The sequence below is a fragment of the Trachymyrmex cornetzi genome, unplaced genomic scaffold (assembly GCF_001594075.2).
Source record: "Trachymyrmex cornetzi isolate Tcor2-1 unplaced genomic scaffold, Tcor1.1 scaffold359, whole genome shotgun sequence".
NCBI lineage: Eukaryota > Metazoa > Arthropoda > Insecta > Hymenoptera > Formicidae > Trachymyrmex > Trachymyrmex cornetzi.
In genome coordinates, this window is record NW_017298310.1 from 973,358 (window position 1) to 998,422 (window position 25,065).

The following is a 25,065-nucleotide window of genomic DNA, read 5'->3' on the forward strand; positions in this document are numbered from 1 at the left end:
AAAAGTCTTTATTAATTCAAAATCATGTATTTGTATTTTTGCCTTGAGTCTTTTTTAATTAAGAACGTAATTGAATAAATTAATTCTCACGATTTTAAAGTCTCTATGACTAAATCAAAAAGATTGCGTATATTCAATCAGCAACTAATTATTATTGCTTTATAACTGATAAACTTATTATTGCGTCTTATGTGAATGTCTAATTAGCGCTGAAGTTGTGTAAGTCATTGAACAATTTATCGATTGGACTAAGCTGCTGATCGAATATGTTCAAAATTAATAACATTAACCGATATATCATAACAAATATCCAAATGTATCAAATGTAGTCTGTTTTCTATTAGAATACAGTGAATACACGTTACTCGAATCTTAAGTTCAGATTCTACAGTGTCCCGGAAGAAAACACGAAAATAAAAGGATTATTTGTTGTAATGGAAAGCCTTTATCTAATTTTTCTTTTTTTTTAACTTTAGAATACATTGGCAAAAGCGTTTTCTCCCGGGATACATCGCATATTAAAATGCCTATCGAACTGTATGATTGACACGACTCCATACTCTTGCAGCTCTGACAAACGAAATAATTTTCTGACTCATACAGGATACTATAGGTTCGTGGATGTTTACGCCCGAAATGTTTACGTTAGTATCAAACGGGTTTTGGATGACCCGAAGAGGTCTTTACAAAGGTATTTACAAAAATTCGTAAGCTCTCACAGTTAATTGTCCGCCTTGCGTAGCGCTTCTTCCGCCTTTACTCTCAGCACTTCCGCGCTTTGCTTCCTGATCTCGTCGTCGGACGACGCCGAGTCCTCCTCCCTGTCATTCTTCGAACTTAGGTTTTGTGGTATGCTCTGCACTCCGAGATTCAAGGGATGACCATGTAAATGGCCGCCCAAGGAGTGTCCGTTCACGCTGCTGTGATTTAGCGACGAGCTCGGATTCAGGCCGACCGGAAGCATCGTGCCGAGTGACGCCAGGTTTTGCGGCAAAGGCAGACCGATGTATTGCGACAGGAGCGCGTGCAATGGCGGCAACTTGGGTGCGCTCGGTGGCCAGGGCGACGGGAAAACCGGAGGTATGAACCAGGGAAACGCGCCTGTCCCGGGTGGACCCGAGGAATCCGTGCCGGGAACGCCACTCGCCGTTTGCAACAGCCGTGCGTGAAGGGACAACTCGTTAACACCTGTAAACACAAAATTCCGATGGGCTTGCTTACTCCTTTCATGTTACTCCAAATTCTTTCTCGGACAAAACCAGATCGACTTTTCGTTTCCGTACAATTTATATTATTTTAACCCAGAATGATCCGAGGTGTTTCTTACACCCCAGCGGTAAAAAAATATAATTTGTTATAAAATATTATTTTATATCAATATTGTTCGATATATCACTCTTATTTTTAAAAAATAATACAACTCAAGGACATGAATAAATTAAGTAAACCTTATTAATTATCAAAGGTGAACTAACTTAATTTCATAAATCATCACAATTCTGAAAAAAATATTTCTTAAGAAAAAAATCGTCCAAATAATCATAATTTAAAAAGAGTGGTTTTTTAAGAATTGTGAAGCAAAAGTGACATTTAATCAGAATATAATCGTTTTGCCAATATTATTTGATTAATCAATAACTTTCTGTCAATTCGAAAAATAGTTTTCTTCTTTCTCTGATAATTTTTAATTTTTTTGTGTCAATTTTAAAGCAAGAAAACAATATTTTCGTTTTTTAAGTAATTATTCTTCACAAACCTTTAAATATGCATTTAAAAGTTTAATTATACTGATTTACCTCTTAACCGACACAGTCGCAATAATTTCTCATTGATTTGTATTCACCAAAGTCACAATAATTTTTTTTAGAATGTCAAATTGGCGTTACACTACTTGGCGTTACACTAAAAATGATTGGCGTTTATACATTGATTTATTTGTCATTTGATACACTGATAAACTGTCACGCAACACCTTGCTTTTAGAAAATTTCTAGGAACTTACACTATATTGCAATAACAAGGTGATCATTCTATACAAGTTTCTGTGCACGTTTAACGCGTGATTATGACTCAACAATATTTATATATATTCTAGTAATGCGTTTAAATTGTATTATGAGTTAACAAAATTATTTTATATTTGTTTTTACATTGGGAGAAACCGAAAAAACGTTGGTCAAAATGTCTGCACAGTAAACATTTTTTAATATTATATATTTAATAAATATGATTTACGCACTGACGACTGCGCGGTGAACTCTTCATTGGCTTTTTATTATTACTTATTTCTTTAGATGTATTTTTAAAAACTATATATGTATATCTTTGTTTATAGGGTAACTCTGGTATATACGCCGCACCTATCAAAAATTTAATTTATTAAGAATTATTTACTATGTTTAAAATAAACGAACTATCAGTAAAAACTTTGTACTGTCTACTACTATGAAAAAAATATTAGAAATCCGAAATATTTAGTTTTCGTATTAAAAAATAAACTTTTTAAATCTTGCATTTTTGCTATAGGGTAACTCCGGTATATACGCCGCGCTGGGATTTACGCCGCGGAAGTCAGAAAAAATAGAAGGAGTGGGGGCAACTACTCTGTTACATGTCTTTACGTTATATTAGTATTGAGTTATAATTTCAGCTTCTTACTGTTAATATTAATGAAATTATTGTGAGTTGAATCGATTTGTCACCGTGTGTGTAACAAGTAGCATCATCATAAATTATTATCTAATAAAATGATTATCTAATAAAATGATTACTGTAAGGCGTGTAAAAGACCTAGTGGTTATTTCGTGATACGTACGTGTAGAGGAATAGTAAAGCATGTTGTATAGAGCAAAATACAAATGCTTTGCTTTCGTATTCTCTACTGTCACTAACATAAGTGATTAATTCATGCGTATATTTTATTGATATAAAGACTTGATTATTGAAATAATAATTTATGCCTTTTTGTGTCAATAAAAATGTACATGAATTAATTACTTATGTTAGTGACAGCCCGTAATATAGACTTTAATTGAATCAACAGCATTTTTTTCTCAGTGTATATACCGGAGTTACCCTATATAGATAATGGGTGGGATATATGGCAAAAATGCAAGGGTTTCAACAAACTAAACAAAGAATATGAAAGCAAAGCACTTGTATTTTGCTCTATACAACATGCTTTACTATTCCTCTACACGTATATATCAAGAAATAACCACTAGGTCTTTTACACGCCTTATATAGTGATCATTTTATGTAGATTATAATTTATGATGATGCTACTTGTTACACACATAGTAACAAATCGATTCAACTCGCAATAATTTTATTAATATTAACACAGTAAGAAGCTGAAATTATAATTCAGTGCTAATAAAGGCATGTAACGGAGTAGTTGCGAGAGAAAATTACCCCTACTCCTTCTATTTTTTTTTACTTCCGCGGCGTAAATCCCAGCGCGGCGTATGTACCGGAGTTACCCTATATTGTTTAAATAAGCAATTTCTGTCGAAAACTCACAATAAAAAACGTATATTAGTTAAAATTATATTAATTGAAATTATTATTTTTTTAATGCTGTTATAATAAGCCATTTAATTACTTATTCCGTTTAATATTTACTCGATTTTTACTAATTTTTTTCAGAAAATTATAATTAAATCCATATCCATAATGTTTTCGAATACCAATATAAACTGGAAAACATTTAATTGATTTAATCATATATGTATAACATGATGTCAATAATAATAACTTTAATTGTGATATAAAACATCCTAAATGATAGTTTAAAATTAGGTGATTATTGAATTGGGATAAGCAATCTTCGTTTTTCTTTTCTTTATTATTATTTTTTTTTTTCATTAGAAAATATGAAAGGGATTTGTTATAGTTATTTTTCAGAAAGCAAAGCATAATTAAATAAGCATTTTGTATATTTATATGTTGATATATTAAAGAATAATACATGAATAAAATATTTATTTATTTTTTGCTTATTAGAAAATAATATAAATTTTTCTGTTACTTTTGCTGAATATTTCTGAGTAAAATCTATATTCATTATTCTGAATTCGAAATACGAAAAGAAGAAATTGAGAAGATCTCCCATTATATGCGGTTAATAAACTATATTTAACTAATCATCATTATATGATATAGGAATACTGCAGGGTTAAAAAGTCATTAGACTATTTTTACTGCTAACATTACCCATTCGATGTACAAGCTTTATTCAGAATGTTTCATGAAAAAATAATTGCGACCAGATTTCTATTCTATATTATTTGCACGTGATAGCTGCGACAGCCAACACTAAAATTAGACGTAATTGTCGCCGATTGCATCTACCCTTCGTAACTTGCGCCCTATCGTCCTCTCATGTACATATTAGCAAGCGTAACGCACACGTTACTATGTTACTATAAAGCGAGGGAGCAACGATAGACGAAAATGAGCTTTCACGATTATTTAATTATTAAAAAAAAGAAAAGCGAAGAAAAAAGGAAAAGGCAGCGAAAAAATTTACTATTGTGAAAAAGAACGGAAAAATGACCTAATTTTTTATTTAAAAAACATTATTTATCTAAAGAAACTTGAGGGTAACACAAATTATGCGACACGGAGAAACATTTAAATCATATTATGTTTCAAATAATTTTGTAAAATTAAATGTCTAATAATTAACAATCACACAAGAGTGCTTTTTTAAAAGTTTTTAAATTAAAAGTTTCCATTTTTATTTCCGTTAGACATCGTATTGTTTCAGAGATCAATTTAAATTATTATCTTTCAACTCACCGCCTTGTTCAACGTGCATAAAACTCGTATCTCTGCCTAAAGCTTTTTCCTTCTTGCGCCACTTTGCACGCCGATTTTGAAACCACACCTAAAGCAAAAGAAGAATACTTTGTAAGATAAACATTCAACGCAATCTCAAATAATTAGCAATAAAACTATTGTATAATCATTGCGAAATAATTTATTACGACCTTTAAAAATTTAAACATTATTATAGTTTCAATTTGTTTTCAATTCAACTGTTAAAAAATAATTCTTGATCACTATTGATTACGAATTATCAGAACATTAAAATATTCGTCATACAGATCCAAAATTGGCAGGAAATGGAAGCCCATGAGAACCCCAAACGCACGTATTAGAGCAGCCAACAACAAAAGCTTGCTCTCGAGGTTGATTAAGCTAATTGTTAACAATTATCCTGATTTCCTTCGTATCCCTGAGTGCTAGCAACCCCTGCCTCCGACTCTATTCTCGTCTGACGATATACCCCTGACGACCGTATCGTTGGTCCGATTGCCGTATAAATACTTTCGCTTTCCACCCGAGCTGTTACGAATTTTCGTGAGTACCAGAAGTGACAGCGGAAAAGAAAACAGAAAAAAAGGAGAAAGATTTTATTAGACTTTTAGTCTGAGAAAAAGAAAACTGTGTAACGTATATAGTAAAATATATAAAAATATGTGAATATATATTTAAACATATAAAAAAAGCCTAGATAGATATAGATAAATTGACGATAAATACTTAAGCATATAATAATATTAATATTTAGCAGTTTTATATAATTAGTATTATAATTATTATGAATAATACCTATATAAGAGATTAAATTTCTTAAGGGGATTCTAAACCAACAGGAATTACCGACAATTGCAGATTGCCAATTTCTCCGAATTATGGTTTTATAGATCACCAAATCCTTTTACACAATAAAGATACACACAAAAAGAAACACCGGCCACACTAAATTTAACGAGAAAATAAAGGAAAAAATAAAAAATTCACTTTATTTCAGCTCTTACAGCTGTCACCTCAGGTTATAATTCCCTTAGTGCAGAAATTCTATAGGTCGTACGTACCAAATGATATCTTTCTCGGAAGCGTATGACATGCACAAACAATCTTGAGCTTGCAAAATTATAATCAAAGGCCTAATAAAAAAAATTTTCCAAAACTAAAGTCGTCTTTTTTGTATAACAATTATCTTTTTCCTCTTTTACACATTCGAAAATCTTTTTCCAGGATTAAAGTATACGCATTAATACGTGTCTGGGAGGTGGAGTTTATTATGCCGAGAACGATAAAAAATTTCGAAATTAAAATCTTAAGAAAAATTTTTTGTCGTTCTCGGCATAAACTCCACTTCATAAACACGTATTAATGCGTATACGTTAATTCTGAGAAAGGATTTTCAAATCTGTAAAAGAAGAAAAAAAATTGTTATATACAAAAATTTGTTCGGTAACAAACAGCTTTACGATTCCTTTAATAATAAAATTAAAGTCGAATACTCTTTCGCATCAGAATAATTCTTTTCTTCGTAAATGAATTTATTAGATCGCTAAAAAATTAAATCCATAAGAATAAATCAAATAAAACGAAGAATTATATTTTTGATCGAAATAGATCTTGATATTTAATAATATATTTATATTTACAAATACATTTTCTCAATTCTATAAAGTGCGCACTAATTCGATTGGTCGAATTTAAAGTGCAATAATAAACTGAAACCGAAAATAATAATCACCTTGATTGTCAATTTATCATCAATTTATCACAAATTGATATATTGATCGTCTTTTCTTTGAAAAAGGCATGCATCTAAAACACTACAAAGGTATAAAATTTATTAAAAGTGTAATTTAAGGGTTTTGCAAGAGATGGCATTAATGTCAGTGTTGTCGAAGACATTTCAATCGCAGCTATTATTTCTTAATGCTTTAATATTACTCCATGATATTTAGTCGTTTACTAACAATAAACGCAGTCAACATCGTGTTTATACCATTAAAAAAATGGAGTTTCCTAAAAAGCATTTTTTATATGCGTTGCTTTTGTTTTTTTAATCGGAAGAAAACGTTGGCTGAAGGTCATAGAATTCTAATAAAAACTTATGGTGATGTTGCTCCATCAATTAAGACATGTGAATATTGGTTCTGTTGATTCAAATGTGGTGATTTCAATGTTAACGACAAAAGCTAGAAAATGCAGATTTGCAAGCATTATTGAGCGAAAATTCAGCACAATCCACTTTCAGAACTTATCAGAGAATTAAATATTGATCGTATAATAGTTATTAAACGTTTACGTAATATATTGTTTAAATAAATCAGTTTTTAAGAAAAAAAAACCCTTAAAACTAAATCACACTCCTAATATCATGTACAGTCGTGGACAAAACGGTTGAGATTTTTCGATGAGTTTCAAAACTCAGCCTTGCTCCTGTAGAAAAGTTAAATGTAAATGATTAGATCTTTAAGATGGTTCTTTAGTAAAGTGCCGAAAATTTGGGATGCCTCATCAGGGCCGACCCAAAATTACAAATATCTACATAATTTAGATAAAATATTAAAATTACGTGTATATCTAATGAAACAGTATGGAATATACGATAGTAAATTAAGAGCTGCATCTTCATCGAACGAAAACAAGATGAGATTATGTTAACTTTTCAAGGTTAAATATATATGCAAGCTTATGCACGTAAATATCTTTCCGGAATGTCCGGTGACCTATTACTTTTTTGTGACTATTAAAATCGTAATTTTTTAAACTATTATAATTTCATTTTTGAGAAAAGTCTATGGTAATATTTGTGTGTAGTTAATCAAAGAAGCGTTTGCGAGCATTATCTGTCACTAATTGTAAATTATACGTGAAAGGTTACATTTTCAATATTTTTTTCTCTCTTATTTCGTCGTTAACCTACCGAAGAATTCTGCATATATCAATTTCGGTACTTTAACTTCATTATATAAAAAAATTATATATTTCTATAGTAACTCGATTTATTAAAGAATCACCTTAAATAAGAACCAATCGTTCGGTGAGTAAGCTACGTTCCGAAACTCATCGAAAAAAAGATGTTGCAACCATTCTATCCACGACTGTACAACATTGATTTGAAATCTGAATAACATGACGACTTGCAATAACTCCTTGGATCGAGACAAATTAGCAAGTTTGTTCGACAGATTGCAGAATAAAATTAAGGTAACGTGATAAAATCAAGGATGCACCGAGAGAAGGGGGTGGCATCAAGGAAGAGAAAAGAGGAATAATGTTGAAGTTCGGGAAAGAGGTCAACGTTGCGTGACACGAGGAGGAGGGGCAGGAAATTCAATTGCCTAATTGCTGTTAATTATTTAATCGCTCCTGAATAGCCTCTAACGTTTAAGTGCTCGCAAACCTTGCGTCATTTAAGCGACCCACCACGAACTCGAAAGTTTGCAACACCAACGCGTTTCCATAACTCTACAGTATTAAACTCTCGAACAATTTACCATAGAAATCGGCAATATTTCTGCCGACTGTACATCGATCTACGTCACATTTATAATAAAACTCTTAAATAACGCTTTGTCAGTTTAATCTCTAAATATATTCCTTCTATTAAACTTTTAAGTTTCTTTTATAAATTAGCATAATGCTGCCCTTTCAAAAAGGGCCTCTATAAACTTTTTCACTATAAATAATATTGTTTATTAAAAGAAATGTTTATTATTGGTTTATTCCATTAAAAACCATTAATTAAAAAATATTAAGAAGAATATATTTCCTGAAACTTAAGTTGTGATAATTCAATGTACTTATAATATATAACTCATCAATTAAATCTTCGATATATACCTTCTACCAAATTATTAAGTTTTATCTAAATTAATTTAATGCTATCCTTTTAAAAAAAATCTTTACAAACTCTCTCACTACAAATAATATTGTTTACTAAAAGAAATTTTCATTCTATTAAAAACCATTTAACAATATTTAAAATAATATGTTTCTCAAGGCTTTCTCGTGACGTTGAATGCACTTACACAATTTGGAAATCGTTATTATCATGATATTTGTTTTAAATAAAAGGTAATCAGAAAGATAAAGAAAATAAGAAAAAAAGAATGTTAAAAGAAGACATGTTTCTTTTTAACGCAGATTTAACATAAATAAATTCATAAGAAGTCGTTTGGCAACGTCCATAGTAACTCATAAAAATTCCATCAGAATGTCCGATGATGACAAATCATTTGTCGAGGCGTAGGAAACGTCAGAAATGACTCGCGATTGCATTATTACCATACGCGCCCGATCGTCGATACATCGGCCAGCCGTTAATACTGAAAAATGGGATAATTTCACATCTGGAATCGGCGCGTGAGTGGAGGAATGGAAAGGGGTATACGGAGGATTTCCTAGATTGAAATAAAGTGGCCGTAGCACCACCGTGCGCCGCGGCGGATCATTTAGCGGTTTTGTCGAGCGACGGCCAATTGCCGGCATTGTCGCTCCGCTGTACCACAATGGGCCAATCGGAATGCTCTCTGTCTCTTTTCAACATCATCGTCACCCTTCCGCCAGTGGCCCCATGCAACCCCTCGTACTCATCCATGGTTACGTACGTATAGAAAATGCATGCGTATAAGTGTGCGTTCCTCCTCTAAATATATAGTTTCTTTGTCGCATACGTTAAAATCAAACAATCGAATCGGATGATTCTAAAAACGCAATGACTTGAGAATATTTTTAAGAAAATCGATAAAATATTCTTTTTTTATTTGATATTTGTTAAAAATAATTGCTATAGTATTCTTTCTGCACTCATTTACGTCTAATATACACATATATAGATACCACTTATATACCCATTAATTTCATCACACTCAAACGAATTATCGTTATCAATTTACGAATAATTGGGGTTACCGATATAATTTAATTATTTACTCTGTACACAGCGACATTTAATTGCAAACTGGAATATTTCTTGCATTCTACGAAAATTAATTTGTGTTTCATATAATACGTATTAAAAGGAGAGATAAAAGGAAAGTACATACAAATGATCGCGTACGAAACGATCCATTCCGTTCTGTGAATTGAATTACACCCCAATGCTGCAACGTACTCGAATTTTCAAGGACGCCGGTTTAAAATCTAAAGCAGATTATTACTCTACACGAGGTATAGTTCTTCTTCTGTGAAATTAACTATTGACGAATTCGAAGCGTAGTGTGTGTTTCACAAAATTACAAATGGAAAACGGCGGCACGATATTTCACGAAACAATAGTCTCTAATTAGTTAAGTGACTTGCGCCTTAAGGCTGAGTCGCCAAAGCGTAATCCTGCAAGCGCTCAAGGATGCTTACGATATTCCTCAAATTTCGCACAACCTACGTATAAATCGATTCTCGTGAAAATTGTTGCATGTGAAAATTAGTCGACGCTATTGTACATTAATCACTTTATAATTCCATATAACCATTTTATCAAGACAAAAAATGTAAAAAATTAATTCTTTGTAAGTAACAAAATAAATTTGTTAACTAAGTTCTCTTTCTGCGGTTTTAAGGTGCTAGTAGCATTATTATCAAACGACGATCAATTTAACTGTGATATTATTTTAGCTTTAATTTATATATGATTGCGTTTCAAGTTCAACAATAAACGGTGCACAGTTTATATAATTGAAAGATGTAGAATTTACAAATATAAAATATTATTTATTTATTAGATACTAAGATCTATCGACCGTATATTGATCCTTTCCTTACTCATTTAAAATAAATTTTGATTCATAATTATATAAACAGAAAAGTATTATAATAATTATTCAAGCATGTTTTGTTACAAACGTTATTTATACAGCATTTTTTGTTTACATGACTTATCGCCATGTAAGCAAAAAATTATTGTGCCACGAATTTTTTTAATAATCCTCATATTTAACATCAAATTACGCGCGAGCTCCGAGTTAGCCTTTTAAATTTTTGTCCTGCTTACCGAATCTAAAACTCGTCATTAAAACTACTTACGAAACTTGCCACTATCAAATGCGCGAAACTCAACGACACTCGCGTGCCTCACGGGCTTTGTGAATTCGTCCAGTCAAAGCGACGAAAGGTTAATTATACTTCTGCAACTGTCTGGCAAAATCTGGCCTGACTTCTTTCCCTCCATTCTCTTCAAGCCGCATTTATGGAATATTTGAATCAGTCATTGTGAAAAGAGTATGAACTAATATCACTTGAAAGTATATGGTAATCGAAGTGTCGCGACTGTATTTTATTCTTCTGAAACACGATATTTAATAACGGTAAGAACATGAGACACTCATCGTTATTTGAGCTACATTAGACATTTGCTACATATACATTCGTCCCATTTATATACCTCTTATATTTTTATATCTGCAATATAGACAAGAATTGTACAGATTTCAAAGTTATATAAATTTCCATTTAGGTAGATTAAAAATCTTCCATATCTAACACTCTCATATCTTTCTTTCTCAAATCAAGAGCCATTGTGCCTGAAATTTTCAGGGGTTACTTTGTATTCTTACTTTATATTTCTGTATAAATTACTGAAAATCCTTCCATATTTAACACATTCATATTTTTCTTTTGTCAAATTGAAAGCCATATCATGGCTATCTAATCTAGTGCTGTTAATTTCCCGGGAAATTTAAATCGTCGGGAAAGAACCTATATTTCCCGGAATTTTTCCGAGAAAAGAACCTGGAACTGGGAAAAACCGGTTTTTTAATGTAAGTAATTATAAAAATATTAAATCCTTAGCACACACAAAATAAATCTATACTTTAACCTTGGAAGATGGCATCTGATATTAATTTCTTGAATGGAATGTTAAAAAATACAAAATATAACAGCTTACAATAAAAAGGAGACACAAATAATAATAATAACAACAGTGGCGATTTTATAGCTAGGACATAGAACATTACACTATGTTTCACTGTGTATAAGACTTGTTGAACGCAGTTTAGTTTCATAGTGTAACACCAGAATGCATTGTAGTCTTTCATTGTTATTCTTATAATTATATTTAGCGTCATCAATAATAAATTTATGATTTTTATTTAGACTTAAGTTATAATTTTTTCAGAATTGACGATTTTTGAAAGTTTTGTTGCAAAATAAGTACGGCTACCAAAGAACTTTTTTGAAAAGTTGGTAACATATTTTACACGCTTGCTACTTAGCTTTTTACAGTGTCGAGCAGTATAACACTGTGTCATAGTTGAAACACTTTGCGTAAGACACAGTGTTACACTGTGTCACCTGTATACATTGTTGGAAAACACCCAGTATATGCTTTTACAGTATAAGTTAATTAATTAAGTTAAAGAAACAAGTTACTATATTAAATAAAATTGTAAAAAACTTTTTCTTAACATAGTATGTACATACATATATCAAGTTTGTGTAGAACAAAGAGCAACATAAAATAAACGAGAAAAATACAATTTTAGTAGTTATATAAACACTTGAAGATATGTTACGACCATAGGCCATAGATATAAATATTATAGATACTATAGATAGTTAAGATAACTGATACGCGTTGATTCATATTAACTGATAGTATCGCCATTGTCGCCAATGTCGCCATATGTAAAAAAAAAATACGGTGGCCATGGGTTCTTTCCCTCAAAGCGTGAAAAGAAATGTTTTTCGTTCCCGTTCTTTCCCGGGTTTTGTCCCCTCCTGGTTCTTTTCCGGTTCTTTCCCTCCCTCGCAACACTAATCTAATCATGATTGAACTTCCTAACTTACTTTGTATTCCTACCTTCTTATCTAAATATTTGTAAGAATTTCCCTTATTACTGTAATTTTTTTCATTTATATGCATATACCTCCTGTATTTTTATTCCCATAATATAGAAAAGAATTATACAGATCTCAAAATTATATGGATTTCTGTTTATATACAATAGATTAATTCTCATATTTTACATCATATTTAAAGTTAAACGGTTTTCTTTATCTAATATATTCGAGTATATTAATATACTCTTTTTCCAAATTAAGAGCCGTCTCATGAATCATGACTGTAGAGTTATCAATTTAAGGCGGACTGGCCCACCGGGCAACCGGGCAAATATCCGATGAGCTCCCAAAACAAAGATCTAGAAAAGAAATTGAAAACGCTTTTCTTGGAGTCCATTACATATGGATTATTCTACTGACAGGTACCTTTTTGATGTCCTGGTTAATTTTGTCGACACTATTTAATTTCAATTGTTGAAGATGTGACGTTATGTTTGAATATTTTTTTAAATAAATTGCTATTTATTAATACTTAAGTAAATAAATAAATAAATATACAAATAAATGTAAAAATATATAAATACACAAATAAATATATAAATGAACAAACAAACATTTAATTAAACAAATAAATAGCTATTTATTTGTTCATTTGATTATATGCGTGGCACATCTAAAACTTACTACTTAAAATACGGGGCTCCTACTATCACTTGCCCTGTAACATTTTTGGTCCCGGTCCGCCCCTGACCAGCCGTATTTTTTTAAGAGAGTACATATTGGCTCTTTTTAAAGTCGTAAAACTTTTGATCGTTAGTTAAAATTGTACATTTATAAAATTATATTAATAAGAATTGTCAATAAAAATAATGTTCTATAAATTTTATTTTATTAAGCATATAATTTCTTATGCATATAACGCTTAAAAACTTATATCCCCTCTTCTATTCCATCTTTGGATCATTATCTTTCTTAAAAAGTGTACTTTTTTCTTGTAATCCAGATATGTGATAACCCTAGTGGTGACCTAAACTTTTCAACTTATTTTATATTTTTACCTTTCCATCTAAATATTTGCAAAAATTTTTCTTATTACCACAATATTTTTCATTTATACATCTCTATTTTTATTCCCGCAATATAGACAAGAATTATACAGATTTCCACATTATATAGATTTCTGTTTATGTAAATTAAAATCCTCTCTCATATTTAACATCATATTTAACTTTCATATCTACACTCATAGGTATACCTTTTTCTTTCCATATTAAAAACCGTATAACGTTATACCTGCCAGCTCGTTTGGTATCTTATTGCATTCCTACATAGATTACTTAAAATCCTTTCTATCTAACACACTCATGTATCCTTCTTTTCTCAAATTAAGAGTCGTCGTGTACTTTCCAGCTTATTTTGTATTACCATCGTCCTATCTAAATATTTGAAGGAATTTCTCTCATTACCGCAATATTTTTCTTCTCGTGCGGCTTATGTTCTTTCTGCAATGATTGAATTGTTAGTGAAGAATACCTGTACTCTAGCTTCCGAAAGGTCCAGCCTCATCGCCAGCTCTTCCCTGGTGAACACATCCGGATACTGCGTGTTCCCGAAGGCCTTCTCAAGCTCGTGCAGCTGATAGGTCGTAAAAGTTGTACGCGATCTTCGCACCTTGCGTGGTCGGTCGGACTCACCCAGATTCAAGGGATCGTGCAGCGCGTCGTTGATCTGATGATCGCTCAGATGACCGAGCTCCATATCGCCACCATCAACCACAGCATCAGACGATGTCGCGTGGTCTGAAATCAGTGATACGTAAACTCTAAAGCGCACGTTGATCTCATCTTGATTTCCTCAAAGAATACTTTTTAACGAAACCTTTCGAATTCTTCGAAAAGAGAATATTGTTGATTATCTAATATTAATCTTTAGTATACGTAACGATTTTCCGATCCTTTACTTTTACGAAAAGAACGATTTTACTAAAATATCTAAAAGTATTTAGAAATAGGTAAAGTCTTCCGGATAATTCCCCATAACGTATATTTTGTTTTCATAAAACAGAAAATATAATTTGATATTTTTACTACGAGTTGATAGGCCGTAAAAAATTCACAGGGCTGCAGATGCATATTATCATGTTCACCATCCAAATAATTATTATGTAGAATGTTTAGGCTAATTGTTAGAATGTCAAAACTTTTTATAGCCTCGCTATTCTACTTGAGCGTCCTACACAATTATTTTGACAATTCAATAAAATTATTTTCATATCTGTTTCTGGTTAAATTTTTAAAAACATTTTAACAAAATATTTCTTTTCATCTACACACGATGAGTCATTCGTATCTGAATTAATGTTCATCACTTATACAAATATATAAAAATTGTTAAATGATTTTTACGTATACTTTAACATCTTTAGAAAGTATTTAGGTAAGGTTGTTGTGTTGTGTTTTTAAAAAAAGAAAGGATAGAGTCCATTATTTTTAGCCAGGTGCTCTTTGTTAGTATTTCAAAGAAGAGAAATACACAAGATGCAAACGCACTATTGTGTGTGTGTGCACTAAGGATTAATAAAACCAATAATAAAAAATGCACTAAATGAATTAATGTATTTAACACAAAATTTCTTAACATACGTTTACTTTATTTAGAGCCACATGTCAGATATAACGTGCTGCAATGTGACATCAAAACAAAGGAACTTTTATAACTAATCGAAAGGAAGATTATGTTCCGTAAGACGCGAGAATTTGTAATCCTCGAAATTTATTTGGCGCATCCTCGCCTGTTAAACGCGCGTATATGTCAAACACGGTACGTCCGATACTTGAGCGCGGGAAGCGATCGGGAGGCGATTAAGCCATATCGCTCGCGTTGCCAAAACGAAATTGTCGTTTTGCCTGATATGCCAACTCTGGCGGCGGTGGCGGCGGCGGGGAGATACGGGCGCAATTTCATTTTTAAGCCGCACAACGACCGGTACCGATATAACCGATACGCCGATGACGTCCGATCGGCGGATTTGCCAATTTTTAAGCCTCACCCGACGCTTCATTCTCTCTTTTTTTTTTTGCACCGCTCCATACATCCGGCGGCGCTCGCGTGTACACGCCCGCGAAATACCCTACAAATGTAAGTGCGCACATTATACGTATGTGTTCGACAGTACTTAAAAGCCGTCGCTGTCAGTGATTAGCAAATATCACGAGTGCATACACCCTTCCATCTCCTTCTCCTCTCCCTCTCGCGATACAGCAACAAGCCTTGCAACCTCCCCTCCCCTCCCCTCCCGTGCAACGCATACCCTTCCAGGCTTTCTGCGATCGCATCCCTCCGCCTCGTACCCCAGTCATATTTCCTACCATGATCACTCGTTTCGTCTTTGCGCAAGCATTAACGAGAGGGCTTAAAGCCCTATTAAAGTAAACTACACATAGACGTAGTAGTCGGATATATAGATTGTCGATTCGTTTCAGGTGAGAAATCGAATCGCGTGATATGTTGATTTTAAAATAAATGTTTCTTGCGATCATCATAGGATAATCACGCATGAAAGGTAAAAGTTTATGAGTGAAAGGTAAAAAGTTTATGATAAAGTAGTAGAATCTTTTCGAAAGTTTTGAGGCAATTAATTTATCAATAAACTAAAGAATCTTATTTATATTATTATAATTTATATTAATAAATAGAAAAAAAATTATTTATATATTCTATTTCTCGTATTAAAAAAAAAATTTAGATAATTGACGATTATCAACGACGATTATATTTCAACGACTTTGCCATAAAACTTGCAACTCTACAACGGTCAAATCGATACGCAAAAAAACGTTTGAAAAACGCTCGTGCAATGCGCTTGATATTGCACGAACGCTCAAATAATGACAAATCGGTTGATCTGCGTATAATTTCAAAAGGCACTTGACGGCGTTAAAAATAAATTCATCGTAACGAGTTTTAAAAACGAAGCTTGCAGAGAGAACGAGCCGAGCCATCGGCATGTGATATCATACCGCGAAGATATCATACCGAGCGCGGTATTCGCGTGAGCAGAAAAGTGTGGAAATATCTCACGGATTCTCTTCATAAAAATACATGGTGGTAATGTCGCGGCGAAAGCAATGTAGCCGGTAAAAATCGAGCATTGCAATAAACCTTGTTACCTCTTTGACACTTGTAAGAAGCGATATATTGTGTGCATGTATATACACACGCGCGCGCGCGCGTCACAAATTGCCACGCGATTTATTATTCCTCTTTGAACTTTCCCTTGTCGGTAATCTTGATAATAATACACACGCGATCTTTCTCTGACTTTCCCGTCTTTTGCGAGACAAGCCTCTTTCTATAGGTCCCTTACAAAATATCGAGATGCTTTTCATGCGGTCAAACTTTTTTGCGAAGAATTTCGAATGGCACGCAGCCGCTGCACGTTCTTTTTTTTTAAATATAATGTCACGAAAGTTCATCAGTTATCAGAAAATAATTAATTTAATTTTTTGTTTTATCTTGTGTAGCCGTGATATTTTATATAAGAGAAATACAGTATTTTACATAAATGGAATACTGTTAAGTCTGCATGCTGTAAACGACTCGAACATTCGATCTATTGATGAAACCGACATGGATTGCGCCCTCATTACTACCGCGAACTAGGCTAATTAATAATTAGCTGACTACATATAGCTCTTTAGATTAATATACCTATTATAATTGGATAACGATCTGAGACCGAAGCGGCAACTACAAAGCTACAACTTCGTCTATATCCGCTTACGTGCACATACCTCGACTAGGTTCACATTAAATTATAATCTGCTTCGTAAACGTTTCCCTCGAAATCAGTTCACATTACGCTGTGCCACATCTTCGAAATATATAATACTCAGTTTAATAAATAAAATCTATCTCACTGAATGTTAAATCGAATTAATTTTTATCATAAAAATTAGCTGACTCTTACCATTCCTCCTTAATTAACTGCTAAGTTGTTTAGTCAAATATTTTTAATAAAACTATTTCCGTACTATGCAGAACTATGTCTGTTATCTTAAATGTATAAAATATCCTATAACACGAATGAATTGTATCGAGAGAACTGCTTATGCTAGATACTTTGATTTTTCTTCTGGCCCCTTATTAATTTAGTTGGCTTATAACCTGGATTTGTTATTTTGAGCAGTTCAATTTAACAAATTTGGTCGGCAACCAAAATCTTTTGTAATCTTTTCGAATGACCGTGAGATCATACGAAGAACCCCGGCAACACGCATGCACATCCTTTTGCATGCGTCTCCGCTCGGACTAATTAGACAAGCATTTACTACTCATGCGTAATAATGCTAATCCTACTTTTCGGTGTCAATACATAGCCGGCAGTTGTGATAGGATGAATCGGGATACGATCGAAAACGTATGTACGCCGCCGGCGCGGCGGCACAAGTACGCACGCACGCACTCACGCACGCACACACATACGCACAGAGAGAGGCATCGTCGTACTAATCCAAGCTGAATAGAGAGATTTCAATGTTTTTATGCTGGGGCACAATGGAGTACCCACTTGATGCTTAGCTCTCCACTGCTTTTTATTAAATCTACGGTGCGCCGACGCCTGATGTGGACCAGGAGACTCGGGCAGAGTAGGGATAGTCGAGAGGGTGAGGCTTGCAGAGCGAAATTAAAAATTTATTTACCGTGTCGATCGGGCACATGTCGCGAATCATTACGTCGTGAGGCGCCAAAGAAATCGCCTACAGGCATAAAGTCATCGATAAAAACGTCTGCATAATCATTGAGATGATGAGGGGAATCGCAACGATTCACACATAAATTCACAAATTAATAATTTTATAACAATTGATGAAAAATATTAATAAAAAGAATAATAATAGTCGTGATATAATCAGTGAACGCAATTTATAATATTTCAGTTTTTGATCTTATGTTGTTTTGTGTACCTAAACGCGTATATTATTCAGCCTTTTGAATGTTCTCGACCATATGAGCTTTTTCCTAGAAAATTCTATTATCTTAAAGTGTTATTCTTGGTATCACGTTTATAAACGGACCTTAAACTTTTCATTATATGCAACAATTTCAAATATATATAGTAAAACATCTTTGAAAAAAAAATCATAATGTATTATTATAATAAATATACAATAATAGATGGGAGAAATCGTTTCTTCTTGTTCATGTTTATATCTATTGTGTATAACGAAAATTTAGAAATATAATATCCCAGTAAGTAAGAAGCATTTTGGAACATTTCAATAACATTGTAGTAATGTTACAACGTTGCTACAATGTTGTTGAAATGTTCCAAAATGTTTCTTGCTTACTGGGATATTATGTTCCTAAAAATGTTGAGAAACAGAACTCATCATTGTCACGTTAAAATTCCCTGAAGGCCCTCGATGATCAACATTTTATAACTCTGGTATTTAGCTCAATCATCATTTCTCAAATTGCAAAAATTTGAAGAAGAAAAAAGAATCGAAGTTTTAAGCCGAATGTATAAATCAATTAAATTTATCTTATTTTTACAACTTGTCTTTAACAATAATTGGAGAAGAATGGAAAATATTTTGGTATGACTAGACCAATTTGGAATCATTGTCCTCGCAATAGACGCCCATGCGCCTATGCGTCTATGCGGATTATACGCCTAAGCGTTAAGCGTTAAAAGGGATTTGCGATCCGTTCAGTCGACGAAATATACTTTCGTGAGACAGGAGCGGATTATAAGTGGCCGAGGACTTTACGCTGAAAATCTAATAAAATCCTTTAGAAGACTTACGTTAATACGCCGGCCACGAGTGTTCCGCGAGATAAAATGCGACGAGACTATGTTTTCAAAAAAAATATTGTGAAATGCGCGTTTATAAAAATTTATAAAATACAAGCCCCTTAGGATTCCTATATGAAAACGCATACATTTAGAGAGAAGATATTTGTCTTGAATACACTGGAATAATGTGAATAAATAGACACGTCATTATTTAAATAATATATGCATATTCATTTTTCAAAAATGAAAAGTATAGATAATCGTATAAAGTATGTTACATTATTAATACTTGATAATGGTCCCTGTTGACTCAAATAAAGATTCGATTCGTGATTTTATAATCTGATTTAATAATTTCAGCAATAAAGCTGTTTACTGACGTTTTCAAATTATTACAGAATTCTATCGTGCATTTTTATTTTATATTAAATTTTATTTCATACAAAATTCCTGATTCGTATATCTTTTTGTTCTCTTTTTCTCTTTTCCTTTTGTAAATATATAATAGTAATAAAATAATAATGTAACAATAAGTGTAAAAATATCCATGGCCAAAAAATATCTACAAATGTAATAGATATAAAACGATTCGTCTGAGAATATACAAACGTTGCAAGCATACATAAATTGCGTTTCTGGTAATTTATACATTTATTATAATATCCAGAACATTGTTCGTATGATTATTTTGTGCTTGCACGTTACGTGTAGCATTTCTGTATTTGTATACTGCACAGAGACAATATACTTCTAGTATACATGTACATATGTTTGCGTGCCTAACGCCGTGCTGTAAATTCGCGTTACAACAGTTATCATTGATCGCATATAAATAAAACAATAAGTAAATTCTCCATATATAAATAAAATATTAAGTAAAATATATCCTTCATAAGGGATAAAAAATCCAAGATAAAACTATTATCAAGCCAACTATTTTAGATTGTAACATTGAAAGTAATGTTATCGTTCAATCATTACAATTATTAGATACAATCTGAAAATCAGGATGCGTTCGCATGATCTCTTCATTTTGTATTTTGTCATTCTTTCAAAAATGACTTTTTGTTAATAAAAAAAATGTTAAAAAAGAACATTATTTATTACAATTGTTTATTCTCAATACCTTCCTGAATCATAATTTTATTTAATTTAAAAATTAAAAAAAAAGAAAGTTAAGGAGAAGAGTAATAAAAAAAGAAGATCCACAAAACAGCAAGCAATAGAAAGAATCATAAATAAAAATATCATATAAAAATAAACACAAATTTTATTTTTAAACGTACCTAATAGTAATGAGACAGTTTTGTCTGACCGAGTTTTCTTCAGCTAAACCAAAATAAATAAATCATAAAGTATAAAATTAAGTCATAAAGTCATTACGTTTTAAAATAAAACATGTTTACTTCCATTTGACACCTTTTTATTGATTATCTTGGCCTTGTATCTTTCTTTTAATAATGCTTTGCAAAAATAAACTTTGTATCTATATATATTCATAAAAAATCTAGTTTTGAAATTAAATATTTAAGTTAATTGCAGGTGTTATTAAGTTATTAAAATAATTATATAATTCTAATTATTTCTCTGAAGCTTAAAAGCCAGAAATAGCCTCATTTACAACAGTTTATAAAGTAAGTTATTGATCGCAATATTCTTCTTTTATTAAGACAATATTATTATATAAAAAAAAATAACTCGAGCGATAAAAGGCAAAAGCGTGTTCGTGCATTTAATAAAAACGTGGGGTACAACGATCGCCGTTTGTTTTGTTTGCCCATAAGCCACGGTTGTAGTTCAACCTGTACACGTAACAATGTAGTTCTTTAAACTTGATAACACGATTCATCACGCCATGACGATTCTGCAAAAGTGAACGCATCGAAACAATCCGCCGTTCGTGCGCCTCTCCGCAATCTAATCACGCGCATGCAATTTACTCTACTTGCGTGTCGCAACAGCGTGTAGTAAATTCACGTTACACCGATCGTCGCCACAGATTCTATAACCCGCGACGACCTAATTACGTTACGTTGCTTTTAATCGCACAATCCTAAGGTTAGCGGTGTATTCTATGAGATTCGTATCTTCCCTTATCGGACCAAAGTTTACAATTCTTTCAATCTGCGGTTGAAGTTAAATTTCTCAACTCTCTTTCTCCCTCTTTTGAGATTAAAGTAAATTTCCGTATTTTTCTTTCACTTATTATTTGCACACACACTTGTACATTCCCTTTTACAAACAATAAAATTCTGGAAAAATAACGACAAAAATATTATAATTCTTTGTAAATTTTTTTTTCGAGGAAAATAAAATAGATCATTAACATTAAAGGTTCAAAATTGCTATTAAAAATGACCTTATTATAACCCTTATCGTACCATCTACAATTTGGTGCCTCATCCATACCATCAAGAGTCACTTCAAATCTCTTCGTTTTTTCACCTATTTAAAATAATTTTAAAAATCTCTAAAAATTTTCACCAACATACTTTCAACTTTCTAGAATAAATATGGACTCTTTACTTTGGAAAATATTGAAATGTATAATTTATAATTACCGAAAGACTCAAAGAAACTTGCACGAACAGGAATCGCTCGGTCACTAGTTACCCATATTAGTACGGTAAGGGTTAATATTTGTATATATAAGATTCTTTACAGATACATATTTTAATAGGACTTTATGTAGTATTTTTTCGAAAGTATATATTAACAGAAATTAATTACAAAATATAAATGATAATACTGAAACAAATATATTTATTTTTATTTTTATATAAACTATAAATATTTATCTTTATACTAATAATTTATACTAAATTTATAATTAATTTTTGTTAATATATACTTTTGAAAAGAGAGAATAAATAAATCTATATTAAAATATACCTATAAAGAATCTGTCTACTTACACATACATATATCAAAACGAGGCCATCTTTAGTAACTTCAAGAACGAGTTAATTGTCATTTGAATAATTACTGCATAGTGCACTCTTATCAAATAAGAAGCCTATTTTTTATGGCTGAACTAGTATACACTCGTTGTATTTAAAATGAAATAAATAAGTATACATATATTTAAAATTTGACGAAAGCGAGATAAAAAAATTTTTAATATAGTCCAGGTGCAGTGATAAAAAGCAGATATAATAATCGCAATTTTCCAGAATGTGTCACCTTAAGATAGATATATAAGCTAAATGAATGAAGAATATCTATATTTTAAATCGTATATGTGAGAAACACAATCAATAGAAATTTAAAAATGCCTATTAAATGAATGAGCAACGAAGGAATGTGAAAATTGTATCAAAAGCTCTTTTTAATATAACTCCTATCTCTTAAACAAATTGAAAGTTAATAAGTCTTCTGTTTACATCTTATATGGTGTAAATATCTTCCGAACTTTAAATGAAAGTTTGTATTCTCTATGTTAATTCGTTATTTATTCGATCAGTGTTTGCTCACCTCTAGATAACCTACTTTGTTACAGTGAAAAAAAAGCGTGCCCGCTCTTTTTCACGTGTGGTATCGAGGTAATAAAATCTGTAACGGACTTCCTTGTTAACGAGTCAAGTATTCCGAAAGCGAGTGAAGTTTATCGATCTTACGGTCATTACGATCGTACACATTCGTTATGTGAACGAAGACGTGATTGTTTTATCATAGTAAACGTGTTGTAAATTTCAATCTAAATATATAATTAGCCAGTTAACAGATAATTAAAAAGAAAAATACTTATATATATAATTAAAATCTGTATAATAATAGAAACAGTAGAGAGAGAAATAAAAAAATTAAATAAACAAAATAATTAAAGGGGTCATGTAATGAATTAAATATGTTTTTCGATTTTGAAGTATTATTTTTCTATGTAAATAATATTTTATATAATGTGAAATGATAAACAATTGGTTCGAGAAAGGCTAGAATAATTTATCGATAATAAATGTTTACGATTAAAATCATAATCAATTATTGCTGTAATTCTTAGAAACGATTTTTTTATAATTAAACTTTGTCAGAACAAAGTTAGAAAATTAATGTCTCTGATTAAAATCATCATTATTTATATAGCAATAATGCTTACAAATGACTTTTACAATAAAACTTTGTCAATGAAAACATTGAAGTTATGCTATTACATTGTAGATATTCACATTTAATCTTACTTCAATAATTTTTTTTTGTTTCTTAAAATTTCATTATAATTACACATAATGATGTAGATGAGCAGTAACAGAGTATTATATATATGGAATTTCAATATTTTGATTTAATGGAAATGAAATGTATATTTATTTGTTTGTTATTCTATTAATAAAAAAACGTTTCATAATTGAAAAATTTATTTTAGTCAACATAGAGCATACAGAATTCTGTGAATGGTTCAAATTCACTCATACAAATAACTTGCGCGTATTTCTTTGATAGAAAAAAGAAAGATACTTTACCGTACCTCCATCTTTGTCATGACCCAAAATTTGGTCGATGCTATACACATTTTTCTTCTGATTATAAGTCTGGGCCATATCTGAAGTAAATGTCGTTCTTCTTTGGAAATCACTGACGTAAGCTCCCGCGATTTGCAAATAAATCGCACTACTAAATGACAGTCCTTGACCCACGAAAATCACTGGCAAATCATAGATTCTCCCGTATGACACGCGCGCAAATTGAATCTGCCGCCGAGTCGCGTGTGCCTCCGTCGAATGCGTTTCAGGCGGAAGAGCATACGCAAAAGGAAACGAGCAAACGAAAGAAAGAAAGATAGGGAATGAGGAGAGACAGGAGGATATGCCGAACGTCGTTCTCCACCTTTACGACTCAAAATGCGTCAATCGACGGCGCACCACGCACTGGCTCGTCGGACATGAAAGCAGCCCTTAATATCGCGTACATCAGCCCCACCTTGCAACCCCTAACACCGCCATATTAGCCCCTCGGCCAATGGGAACGCGTGCTTTTCACCCAAAGCCACCCCATAATCGGAGGCTGAATGAAGCCTGGGCGGGGAATATTTTGCCCTTTCCGCGTAAATCCCCGGATTTTTTCTGGTTCCCCTACCCGTCTCACCCTCCCTCCTTGTCCGTCCGCCCTCTTGCCGTCTCTTCTCACTCTTTCAACCCTTTCCTCTCCTTCTACGTTCGATCCATCGGCCGATGTTCATCTTCTTCGTTCCTTCTGTCTTCTTCCTTTGCCCCTGCGTTCTCCACATCACTTTCTTTCTCCGTTCCTCGTTCTTTCCATTCTTCCTATCATTTTCTTACATGATTTTTTTCATCCTTTTTCCTTTTTCAAAAATGCTCAATTTTGTCGATTATGGATAATTCAATGACAATATGTCGCTACATAATTTTATTTTCAACTAAGAATCTTATATTTCGATTTTATTTATGCTGCTATGTAAAATTGTTACATGTAAAAAAATAAAATGTTACATATAACACTATTTGTTTAAAGACAGAAAGTAAGTAATGAGCAATGTAATAAAAGTGATAAAGAGAAACGATAACTTTGAAAACAAAAACTACGTTATACACTGACAAACAGATAAATATTACATAATGGTATAAATATAATAAATTTTACTACCAAGTCTTTAATTGTTGAAAAAGAAATTCGTATCTTTCACAGATTATTTCTACGTTGCTCAAGACAAT

General features: G+C 32.1%; 1 protein-coding gene across 1 annotated transcript; it reads right to left on the minus strand.

Moving 5' to 3' along the window:
- Window positions 1–635: 635 nt before the first annotated feature.
- On the minus strand, window positions 636–24,233 carry hbn (aristaless related homeobox homeobrain). The gene is made up of 4 exons (XM_018511087.1): window positions 23,862–24,233; window positions 14,131–14,396; window positions 4,804–4,891; window positions 636–1,188 (listed from the first exon to the last, which is right to left on the minus strand). The coding sequence occupies exons 1-4, from the start codon at window positions 23,932–23,934 to the stop codon at window positions 722–724; spliced, it is 894 nt and encodes a 297-aa protein (XP_018366589.1). The 5' UTR covers window positions 23,935–24,233; the 3' UTR covers window positions 636–721.
- Between the last annotated feature and the right edge of the window lie 832 nt (window positions 24,234–25,065).

What these genes read in the sequence shown, in the direction of transcription:
- hbn (XM_018511087.1), bottom strand. Translation starts at nt 23,934, where the DNA reads ATGGCCCAGACTTATAATCAGAAGAAAAATGTGTATAGCATCGACCAA. An exon ending in TTTCGGAAGCTAGAGTACAG is followed by an intron (nt 4,892 to 14,130) that starts GTATTCTTCACT and finishes CTTTTGCTTTAG; the next exon opens with GTGTGGTTTCAAAATCGGCG. An exon ending in TATGCACGTTGAACAAGGCG is followed by an intron (nt 1,189 to 4,803) that starts GTGAGTTGAAAG and finishes TTGTGTTTACAG; the next exon opens with GTGTTAACGAGTTGTCCCTT.